The following is a 12,884-nucleotide window of genomic DNA, read 5'->3' on the forward strand; positions in this document are numbered from 1 at the left end:
AAAAAGTAATGATATCATAATGCGGCCATGTGTGAGTTATAAAATCAATATTAGCTAATCAGATAATACAATATTATTGTTAAAGTGTTAATGAGAACATTGTGTTGTTGCTAGTTTTTAATTGTGTGAGCGGAAAGGCGGCCAAACTCAAACTGTTTATTGCTATCAGAGAATCTATACACATTGCTTTATTGAGAATCAAATTTTTGTGGCATTTATGAAGATGCTCTCACACTTAAAAATAACAACATCACATAGTTCTCATTAACACTTTAACAATAATATTGTATTATCTGATTAGCTAATATTAATTTTACAACTCGCACATGGCTGCATTATGATATCATAACTTTTTGTCGCAGTTAACTCTGCTTTACTTGGACGCTCACTTTTTTTACAGCTGCAAGCTGTTTTTGGATGGGATTACAGCTACCCCAACAATGTTCCATATTCACAACTAGCTAGCCATCAATAAAAGGTGTTGCCTAGAGTTTAGCTGCAAGTACATTTTGTGTTTGTCTGCTTGTCAGCACTGTTGCCATTAAACCATCAGCACACTTCAGCTGTGCTGCTATTGTACCTGTTTGTAATATTTGTCACTGTGTGGCCTGTTATAAAGCTTGTTGTTTCGTAGCCAGCTGTTATAAAGTTTTTCGCTTTGTGGACAGCTGTTATAAAGCTTGTCACTTCGTGGGCTAGTTGTAATAAAGCTTGTCGCTTCGTGGCCAGTTGTAATAAAGCTTGTCACTTCGTGGCCAGCTGTTATAAAGCTTGTCACTTTGCGGGCTAGTTGTAATAAAGCTTGTTGCTTTGTGGCCAGTTGTAATAAAGTTGGTCGCTTTGTGGCCAGTTGTAATAAAGCTGGTCGCTTCGTGGCCAGTTGTAATAAAGCTTGTCGCTTTGTGGCCAGTTTTTATAAAGCTTGTCGCTTCGTGGCCAGTTGTAATAAAGCTTGTCGCTTCGTGGCCAGTTGTTATAAAGCTTGTCATTTCCGGTGGCCAGTTGTAATAAGGCTTGTCACTTTGTGGCCAGTTGTTATAAAGCTTCTCGCGCTTTGTGGCCAACTTGTCGCTTCTTAACAAGCCTTGGAACTAAATAACAGCTGCTAAAACAACACTAAACTGGCCACTGAGCTGGCGCCGCTGAAAATGACCTTACCTAGCGTGACTCTGTGCTTCTTTTGTCAGTGCTGGTAATGAGCTGCTTTCTAAATAGGTTAGATACTCACTGTCGTTTTGTAGTAGGTTGAACCCCTTGTGCTTGGTTTGGCACCTCGGCAGGCATTAATTAGTGACCTCAGCTGCACCTCAGTCGCTAATTAATGCCATGTCTCGGTGACCAAACCATGCCCTTGGGTTGTCAACCCTACTAAAAAACCTCCAGCGGGTATCTAACATACACTAATTGTAGTAGCGTTGACAGTTTCAGTTTGTTCCATAAGGTTATAGTAGATGAAAGTAACTAAACTTGCATGAATCTATCCTTGAAACTGGTACTATCAGTTAGTAGCCATGACCTCTGGTAATTCCATGGTTAAACGTAATATAATCAGGTAGTTTTAGATATACGATTCGGTAAATAATCTTGTACATCAATTTGTAGCCTACTGCGATGGTTTAGTCTGCTTCACTAAGTTTATTTTTCATCTCGGTTGTGGGCAGTAATCCTTCATTGCAAATCTTGCAGCTCTTCATTGAACCAATTCCAGTTTATCAATATTACACTTCGTATGAGCAGACACCATATTCTAGAATTGGATGTATGTAGGCCAGGTAGGCATCAGATTTTATTTCACGTTTGCATGAGTACAAGTTTCTCTTTTTAAAAAAAAACTAAGGTGCTGTTTCCCTTTTTGCATACTGAGTCAATTTGTTTGTTGAAGTTTAGCTTGGAGTTGATAATAATCCCTAGATACCTGGTTTCATTTACATGTTGAAGTGGGTGGTCATATAACATATGGTCCACAATTTTCAGTTTTTTGCAAGCGTACAAAGAGTACTCTTTTTTTCTGACCCCCTCCCCCAGCCAAAGTGTACTGTATAAATGTTGACACATGAATGTATTTTATAGCAGAACAAACACCCATATACTTTAATATTGCAAAATTCATGTATGGTGTTTGTTTTGTCTTTTAGGCATCTTATCATTTAGATACTTTTGAAGCTGATACCCTGAAGGAAATGTTCCTACACACAGCAGACATTAGGATGCACATTTGTACATACGTACACATCATAGAAACAACTTGTTCTTGGCTATCTTCGATGTGTTCATACAAAATCATATCACTGGCAGTAGCAACAACAGTACTAGTCTTTAGGGTATTTTCACCATAGTCCAAGGTGGACTGGAGTTAGGAGATGTGGGTACACTCTGCAGAGACAGGTTTTCTCTATGGGAAACCCACAACTACCACAACTACTGTATGTAGTGTGAACAAAATACCCACATAATCCAGCCTCCCATACCCAATAGTATTCTTAAACCCCACAACAACACCTTCTGCAGGTACAAAATAAAAGCAACAACCAGTGTAGCTAGATGCTATTCCATTGTAATCGTTTATCAGTGTTAATTGCTAGACTAAGACTAAAGAGAAGTAAGTAAGTACTGTTATAAAAGTATATATAAAGCCTGTACTATGTTTTATCACACTGATAACTGTTCTTACCTGTAGTTTGAAACATGATTCAATGAAGTTTATCTTTGCCTTTAGCTTATAAAGCCTCATTTCATTGGTAGGTAGCTAGCTAGCTAACCCTGGCACTGTTTTCCAGAGTTTGCCAAAGCCCACGTGTTGGCTTGGGATTTCCAGCATGAGCTCGCTTAGTCCACTGTTTAATTGGACACTGAATTGCATGAAGTAGCAGTAGGGCTTACTAGAGCCTTGTCACTGCATTCAGATTTCTTGCCAACTCACATGATCAGCATTTTTTAAAAGCGTACATGTGATTTTACCTCTCCCCCCTAGCGTACAGTTTGTATGATCGTGAAATGGCTGAAAATTGTGGACCACCCCTTATTACTAAATTGTCATACGCTTTCTGTGCATTTTTAAAAATATTGCTACTATAGAGGCTTATGTACCTATAAGGGTTAGCATATACGTAGAACTAGGGTACACCAATGCACTGTTAGTTGGAATAAAATATAATAGTTATAATATTATAAATTGTGTTCTACATGCATGTACATACTGTATGTACGTGGATCTATGCATTTGTAGGTTATGGATCTTTTAACTTGGAAAGAGATCAGAGCATCCAAAGAGAGTATGTCAAATTTGTAGATGTTACAATTATGGTATTGCAGTGAGTAATTTTTGTTATTTCTTGTCTGCCATTTTATTATTTATTTTTGACCTTTATACACTGTGACATCTTGTGACTCGGTCTACCCTAGCAAATAGTTTTATTTCAGGGGGTAGGACAAGCCCTGATATACATTTTGCAATGCACTTAAAAGTGATGCTTGAAAATATTTCACATGAGCCAATGGTAACTATGCAGAATATCATTGAAGAGGTATGACAGATATATGAGGGTGTTTGTACTTTATGATGATGTGAATTTTCTGATTTTGTTTAAGTTAGTGGGTGAGACAAGAAGGCTTAATAAACACTTATGCACCAGTAAGCTTTATGTGATTTCTTTATACAATTTCTTTATGCTAGTATGAATTAGCAAGTTTCTAAAGATGCTGCAAACATACACTTTTCAAATAGCCACTTAAATAGGTGGTGAGAAGTCGATGTGTTTAAATTTCAGTTGAGTACATACACTGCATGTTGCTAGAGGATCAAGCCACCACTGGTTGAAATTCAACTGTCAAGATTCTGTGGTCTAGTACTAGTTGGATAGTAAATTCAATAATATAAGGACCCTGTAGATTATTCAATATATCATATCCCTTTAAGTTGAAAATCATTATTGTATTTCTATACATATACTGTAAATATACCCAGAGTGGAGGGTGACGAGTTACATTTGTAACGCCTTACATAATAATATTACTTACGTTGTAATGAAGTAATGTAACGCCGTAAGTAACGAGTAATATGTAACGGATATTACATCCGGAAATTGTAACACATTACTTCTTTTTAATGCGAGTTGTATCCAGCATGTGATTGGCTGCATTTTGGGTCTTGACAGCACTGAAAACGGCTGTACAGGGAAGAACAAAGAGTGATAGTGCCCTTGAGACCAAGATACTACAGCAAAATATGTTTTTTGAGGCTGAACTACACCAGAGAAACGCGTGTCTCACTCATGTCATTTGTAGTTGTAGGCTGGGCAAATACATTTAGAAGATCGGGCTTAATTTAAGGCTTGTAGCGAACAAATGTAATATGTAATAATATTACTACATGTAGTTACAGCCCTCAGAGTCATACACTACAATAGTAGTGTATAGAAGGGACCACAAAGGAGTAGGCATGGCCCACAAAATACCATCACCTAAAAACAGCCTCAACTTTCCCAGACGATGATGAGGCAGTGTTTGTTAAGTAAAAGTAAGCCTGAACAAGCTTTCAGATCGACCCGAAATGATTTCAACAAGCTGCTACAGAATTTTTAAAAAAAATTATTCAACAGAATTTTCTGACTGCCTGACTGACTGATGCCTTCAGACAACCATAACTCGATAACGGCTAAGGCGACAGGCTTGATTTTTTCACTGTTTGACGGCACTTTGGCCTGAGAGGTGCCTTTTGGCATACCACAGTATGTACAATGCAGTCTTCGTGGACTTACCAGTGTCCTCTTTTGTGTCCCATTCAACTTTGCTGACAGCGAAAAGTGTTGATTTGGTGATGGCACGCGATGGCTTCCCTTCGTAATGGGAATCGTCCATATTTGTCATAATGGCTATTTTGATAGCAGAGATGCTTTTCAAGCAGTTCTTGATTTGCACTGCTGTGTAACAGGTTGAACATAGCTGACAACGAAGCGTAATGGTTACTTCACTTTTCAGATGATATAGCTGGGACGTGTGGCGCCATTTCAAATGCAGTATGCGTGGGTTCACCAATCATAGTAATCAAGACTCACGGTAGTGAGTTGCGCGACCAGTAAAGCAGAAACGCGCGCCGCAGACAATAAATGACGCGACCACTATGTGAGAATTTTACAGGAACGAACGTTGTCAAATTCGGCCGTCCTGTAACTCACCCGCCACTTATGCTATCCCTCTGAAACTCTAGAGTTGAACTCATCGTGTAACTAGTAACTACCACACAAGCAGTGAAGCAAATCCATGCCGACTGTTTCGTGACCGAGATTGCCGACATCAAAGGGGAAGTTTCATTTTATTTTTTTTAAAATTTTATTATCGCATGCGGTTAGACGCAACCGCAGGTGTATGCCTTGCGTTCCTTTGTGCATTCCAAACATTGATTGCCCTGCTATCGCTTCAGTATTCACTCAATCGCCTCAAGATTCACATCATCGATTTCACCATACATGATTATCCTACAGTCGTAATTTCAGCACCTAACAAAGTTTCAGTCGTCCTCAGTCGACCTAGAGGCCAAATACAAAACCCAGATTGTTGTTTTCCGCAATACTTGCTTGGCATGTAGGGCAATGTGTCTTTAAACTGTTCTAAAAGTTTCGTTTAGATTGAAACATGTTTTCGAGAATGGCTAGTTTGAAATTTGAATTTAGTTGTCCCCACGTAATTTGCTCTCTAAGAATTTTACTCAGAATTTAAAGAATGACGCAGAACACAACTGCGGTCAGTGGGTATTGATGAACTGGCGCTCTATGTAGTTGATCAGTGCATAAAGCCACAAAGAAGTGTGCTGCCATAGATTATAGTCCACAGATATAATCTATGGTGCTACATACCATCGTTCGTTTTTAACAAATTTAGTCGCCCCCACCGTGACGTAATTTGTCCCTCTAAGGGCGCGGCTTAAAGAATGACACAATACAACTGCGGTTACCAGATTTTGACACAAGCTGTGAGTAATTAGCACATGTAGCTAGCCAATTGTCACCATGCATTATTACATTTTATAGCACCCCCACACAAAAATTATACATGTAATTACAACATACAGAGGACACATGAATGCCAAAAACTTTTCACAACAATAATGTAAGAATTGTACAATAATGACTGTAATATAACAGCTATGAAATGTTTTCCAGTGGCCTGCCATGGTAGCAAGTCTCACATGACGGCATGTATATTCATCCAATCCAAGCACAATGGGAGTAACATGCAAGTATGATGACAAGTTGGTATGACTCCATTTGTAGAATCCAGATGAGTGGGTGTGGCTCCAGTATGTCTAAACAGTTAACAAACATTCCTGTTATAAATACGTGCTAGAGTTGCAATATAATAGCATAGTATTTAAATGCAACAATACATAGTCTCCATTGCATCACTTTCAAACAACACTAAGTGGAGGATATTGTTGCATCTCTAGTATGTACACTCTATCAGTACAACCTGTCTTAATGGCCACCAGTATAGAAAGACAACCTCTCTTGAAAAGCCAATTCCAATTGAGAATTTATACACTGTTACCTGCTTATTGAGTGAAGGTGGCAATAAACAAGTTCCACCGTAATTTATACACATGATCTGATCTGTATATTCTGTCAGTGGATGAGATCCACTTGGCCAGGACAAAATGTGACCCAAATGTCCTGGATGATCCATACTCAACCCACTTATGACCCAGTGGCACAATGGAACTGAGTATAGAGAATACATTTATATTTATTTCTAAGATGTGTGGATGTGTGGACACATTACAACACATTACATGTACATACAAGACATGCTACGTACTGTTTTAGCATTTCAAGTCACCACATTATGTACGGACCAGTCAACAATGCTTCATAGTGCCCATCAGTAAACCCGAAGAAAAGTTCCGAAAAATAAAAATTCACATAAGTACAATGAAACCTCATTAATATGGCCAGCTGTGGAACCAAAAATTTGGCCTGAATAACAAGGTGGCCTTATGAATGAGGTCATAAAGTACTGCTTAGCTATATTTGGGATCTACTAGAGGTGGCCAATATAATGAGGTGGTCTTATTAAAGAGGTGGCCGCTAAGTGAGGTTTCACTGTACATACAGTTCACAATGGTGAACAATATTAATGGTTAACAATATACACTGAAACCTGCAGGCCACTTGTGGATGATTGCTCTCTACACAAAATGACACATTCAGAGATGGATGATACAGTAACACATTGTGACTTCAATACTCGTGATGTGTCACTGCTAGGCAGCAACCATATACACGGCACTGCCAATGCACAACATCGCACTTGCTTGTACACACAATTTTGCTCAAGATTTTACAAATTGATAATTAAGGGGTGTGGAAACTAGCTGCTCGCTCGAAAGACTGTGTGGCAGCTGTTTCCCTTCTGTACAAGTGGCCACCAAGACAGGTCCACTGTGGATGAAAGCCAGGCATTAGATATTTGGTATTTCATGTGTTGAAGGCATTCCAGGGCTTCCGGTAGTCTCAAATCTCACCACAGTTTAACTCAGGCAGTGTTGTGGTCACCACTAAACCACTGGAATGCTGTGTTATGTGAAAAATATATCCTATGGATAATGACTTCATCACTTTCTTCATCAGGAGCTTATAAGGACCAATAGTGAAACTTTTTACACTTTGGGCTGACAGCCAACTGCCTAAGTCTGAAACAGTGCCTTTGGTGCTCTAACAGATTGGCTGCCCCCTTGCTGCCAGCACTCACTGTCTCATACATTGTCACACACTAAATCCATCTCTATATCCAGTTAGAACAGTATGCTTCTTACCTTTTTTAAGGCGCAAAATGCAGCCACCTCTTTAAAAAGCCAGGTCAGAAAATTTTTGTCCCTACAGCCTGAATAATGACCAGCTTTCACTGTACTATTAGTGATTAGTGATCATGGAGGATTATTTATTAAGATACTAAGATATACAAACGCTACAACCTCTAAATATAGCAGTACATTTTTTACCCTGGTCCAATGTCTAATAATCGTGAGAGACTCTACTGTGACAAATACATGTTTATTATAATATGTGCTTATCGCCTTTTTACAATTAACTTTTACAACACAAATACATGTATAATTAAACTCACCAATTGTGACTAAATCCCTTCAACACGAAAAGACAAGTAATGAGACAACCTTGGAGACAACAGCCTCACAAGCCTATTCTGGTGCGCTTATTTAGTAGTAATATAAATTTTAAAGGTGTTTATTTACAACAGAACATAATTACGCGCCCCTCTATTGTCTCTGTACATACTTGCCTTTTCTTTACTATTCTCATTTCATTTCACAAGATCTCTTGGCAGGGGCGTAGCTTCTTCACTTGAATTAGTCAATGCTTGAAGTAGATCGAGATACTCTAATAGAACAGTCACATTTCTACAAATGCCATATTTTTATATTGTAAAGTCTGTAAGTAGCTAGTAATTTAAACTATACAATCCAATGCTAAGCAGAAGTTTTAACTATGCTAAATATTGATTGCAGTGTTACAGCTATTTTGTGACTGCTCTAATAGAGTATTTTGATCGTTTTAATGCAGTACAAGATGAAAGGCAAAGTGTTATTAAGGGTTTTCTAGTTAAAATGGGTGTTAGTTGACTGCAGTTGCATTCCACTAACATGGCCGCCCAGAGAAATTAGGGGGCCCAGGGAAAAGAGTTAAAGAGGGGCCCAGGGGCAAGGAAGGGTCTAGATCCTGACTGCTCTATTAGAGTATATCGATCTTTCTTTAAACAGGCAATATGATCGATCTTTCTTTAAACCGTCTTTCCTGTATACGGCAATGCTATGAACAAAGGAAAGGTGGCTAAACTCAAACTATTTATTGCTATCAGAGAATCTATACACATTGCTTTATTGAGAATTAAATTTGTGTGGCATTTATGAAGATGCTCACACACTTATAAACTAGCAGCACATAGTTCTCATTAACACTTTAACAATAACATTGTATTATCTGATTAGCTAATATGAATTTTACAACTTGCACACCTCGTACATGGCCGCATTATGATATCATTATTTTTTGTCACAGTTAACTCTGCTTTACTTGGACGCACACTTTTTTACAGCTATAAGCTGTTTTTGGATGGGTATTATACAAAAAAAGTTAACAAACAAGTATTTCAAGAAATTTGGAATTTTCAACTAGATTAGGGACCATAGCACATCGATAAAAGTACTGAAACAAGCTGGAGTAGTGCATGATATTAAATCACAATAAAACAATAAGAAGTGTTATATCCCTACTGTGCTCCAAGATAACCATAATGGAGATGCACAGTAAGGATATAACACTTTACTGTGATTTAATATCATGCACTACTCCAACTTGTTTCAGTACTTTTTATCGATGTGCTATGGTCCCTACTCTATAGTTGAAAATTCCAAATTTTTTGAAATACTTGTATATATATATAACTCACTATTTTACTGTGAGGAATATGTACGTAACTGTAACACGTACGTTACATTGTATAGTAATATGCAATGAGTTACATTTTCAGAGTAATGACCCCAACTCAGAATTAGATCAAAGGAAAACCACAAGGCTTTAATCCATGTATTTCCCTGACTACAGGGTGACCTGGCATCAGTTTCCTTTGATTCTTTGTATTGAATATTGAGCTGCTTAATGTTTTGCATTGTGGGTTTGAGTTTAGCATTTTGGTTTAGTTAGGCTACAGACACGCACACGTGAGGGCTTACATTTTGTATTGAAAATTTAACCAAATGCTCACCAAAGTTTTCACAAATACCATGTGAGAGTGCACTTCAAGTTTAGTCTATCTAATCCAAAACAGCCAAGCTGTAAAAAAAGAGTGCGGAACTCAAAAAGGCTATAGTGAAAAAAGATGTGAAATCCAAGGTGGCGGCCAAGAAATGGCTGTGATGGTAGGTTAATGGCAAAAAATTTAATTACGACAATTCAGGTGAATTTGTGTTGCCTCCTCCACTAGGATTCGGCACCAAATTCACCTGAATTGTCGTAATCAAAATTTTTGCCATTAACCTACCATCACAGCCATTTCTTGGCCGCCACCTTGGACTACACATCTTTTTTCACTATAGCCTTTTTGAGGGCCACACTCTTTTTTTACAGCTTGGCTGTTTTGGATTAGATTTTACTTCTTTTTGTATTTGTATACCCTAAAGCCGGCCTATGGCTGGCTTTAGGGCTTCCTTCTAACTTGTTTTTTTTCTGCAGGAATTGTGGAACAAAGGAAGAAATGTTGTGTACAGTTTTTTGTCTGATTAAAAACATTTGTATATTTAACAATAAAAGATAATCATACTGTAGGTAACAAGGTGACTTCTTATACATAACTGAACTGTAGCTGAAACTCCCATTGTTTGTAGCTGAACTCTTTTCAGAGTGACTTGTTTCTAGCTGAACTCTCTCTACATGGTGATTTGTTTCCAACACATATTTCTACAGGGTGATTTGTTTGTAGCTGATCCCTATAAGATAACTTGTATCTAGCTGATATCTCTACAGGGTGATTTGTTTGTAGTTGAACTTTCTACAGGATAGTTTCTTTGTAGCTGAACTCTCTGCAAGGTAATTTCTTGTAGCTGATCTCTCTACAATGTAACTTCTTGTAGCTGATCTCTCTACTGGGTGACTCGTGTCTAGTTGTACACTCTACAAGGTGATTTGTTTGTAGCTGAATAACTCTACAGGGTGATCTTTTGTAGCCAAACTCTCTGCAGGGTGATTTGTTTGTAGCTGAACTCTCTACAAGATGGTATCTTTGTAGCTGATGTCGCTCTAGGTGACTTCTTTCTAGCTGATCTCTGTACAGGATGGTCCTCTTTGTAGCTGAACTCTCTACAGGGTGATTTTTTTCTAGCTGAACTCTCTCTAGGGTGATCACTTCACAGCTGAACCCTCTACAAGGTGGCTTCTTCTATCTGATCTCTCTACAGTGTGATTTGTTTGTAGCTGAACTCTCTACACGGTGACGTTTTCTAGCTGAGCTCTCTCTTATTTCTAGCTGATCTCTCTACAGAGTAACTTGTTAGTCTAGCTGAAGTCTTTACATGGTGGATTTTGGTTGTTAAACTTGCTGAATGAAGACTTGTTTGTAGCAGAACTTCTACAGAGTAAATTGTTTGTAGCTGAACTCTCTACAGGGTGCATGACTTGTTTATAGCTGAACTCTCTTCAGTGTGACTTGTAATGTTCTGAATCACTACAACAGTATATTTGTAGCTGAACTCTCTATAGGGCGACTTTCTTGTTGTTGAACTGTCTATAAGATTAACTGTTTGCAGCTGAACTCCCTACAGAATAACTTGTAATGTAATAGAATTCTATAATGGAGTAAATAAATTAGCTGAATGCTCTATTAGGGTGACTGTTCTATTAGAGTATCTCGATCTCACATTTGCCACACGGAGTTGGCTTTCGAATCATAACTCAGTGGTTTGTAATCCGATTCTTCTGTACTACTGCAAGGACTTTCTATGAAGATTATTCCAGCTATACACCGATTTTCAGCTCATTGCTCTAAGCAGTTTGCCTAGTAGGCGTAAAAACTAATACTTTTCTTATTCATAAAAATCGATCGCGTAATTGTGACACAGGTTGGATTTTGTGTCGTATCTCCATGGTCTTTATCTCGATTCCTCTCAAACCACCAAAAGGCACTCCTACGATGGTTACTCCATCTACATAGCAATTTTCAACTCATTCCATGAAGCGGTTTACCCTGTAGGTGTGACAACAAATCGATCTTGTTTTACGCAAATAATTGGTCATAATTCCAAAAAATTCATCGGATTTGCACCAAATTTGATGCTAGGATTCGCCTTGGGACTCCCTTTCTGTGTGCCAAATGTCAAGGCGATCGGAGCACGCGTTTGCGTTTTATAGCAATTTTTGCAAGTGTGCGAAAACACGAAGAAGAAAAAAAAACGGAAAAAAGTGAAACTTTGGCAGCTTGTATCTTGGAAATGGCTGAAGCGATTTCCTTCAAATTTAGTGTGTAGACTCCCCTGGCTGGCGGGCAACGCTGTAGTAAATTTGGTTCCAATCGGATAATGGATCACCGAGATACAAAGGTGTGAAAATGACGTTTTCTTTCTTCCTGTCAATATACCCATGGTGTGGTGTGCCAGCTTCTTGGGCCGCACGACACACTATCGTGTATCTTGATTTAGCTGGTTTTCCCCCATTCAATCCCACTCCTCCAGGCACGTAAATCGCTCTTGAAATCTTTGGGGATCATGTGTGTAAGCGTTTGAAGGTGGAATCGATGTGTAATACAATAGGGACATCTTATGTACGTGCACAATAATTGTCGAAGTAAGCAATGTGCATACTAATATAGCCTTCCCGGGTATTAAAAAAGAAAAGAGGATGCTGCTAGCTTGACCTCACAGAGAATTAGAAAGATAATTAGAAACTCGCACGCTCGCCTTGCAATAAGAATTAGCCGTTCATCTTAAGTAATGTGGTGTGGATATTGTTAAATGTTTCTTCTATCAGGTAATTACTCCTTGCGACTCCTTGTTGCATATTAAAAATATGAAATTAACAGTAATAAATTTCAGAAGCACTTATATCATGTCCAACCTCCTCTGGTTAGGTTAAGCGGTCTCTTGAAAGAAAAAATAATTGAATGAGTCAGCATTGCATAGTGTTCCGTTGCTAAACATCACTTAACAATCGTTGTTGCAATGTGGGATTGTTTTTCTACACAGCACATTTCAACTATGACAAGATGGCTCAGACATTCTCAACCTATACTCTTAAGTACTTATTTTAGCACCTTAGGAATCCTCAAAGTAGTTATTTGGTTTAACCCTTTAACCCACATAATCCAGAAAACTGGATTTACACTTA

The 12,884-nt window shown here is 38.3% G+C and overlaps 1 protein-coding gene across 1 annotated transcript in view; it reads left to right on the forward strand.

Annotated features, from left to right (window-relative positions):
• Nucleotides 1–12,884, forward strand: part of LOC136256363 (protein NLRC3-like) — a 54,620-nt gene that overhangs the window by 14,021 nt on the left and 27,715 nt on the right. The window contains exon 3 of the mRNA XM_066049300.1: nt 3,227–3,272. Within this exon, the coding sequence (XP_065905372.1) occupies nt 3,230–3,272 (43 nt within the window). The 5' untranslated portion in view covers nt 3,227–3,229. The remainder of the gene's footprint in view (nt 1–3,226; nt 3,273–12,884) is intronic.

Source organism: Dysidea avara, chromosome 5 (genome assembly GCF_963678975.1).
Source record: "Dysidea avara chromosome 5, odDysAvar1.4, whole genome shotgun sequence".
NCBI classification, from domain to species: domain Eukaryota; kingdom Metazoa; phylum Porifera; class Demospongiae; order Dictyoceratida; family Dysideidae; genus Dysidea; species Dysidea avara.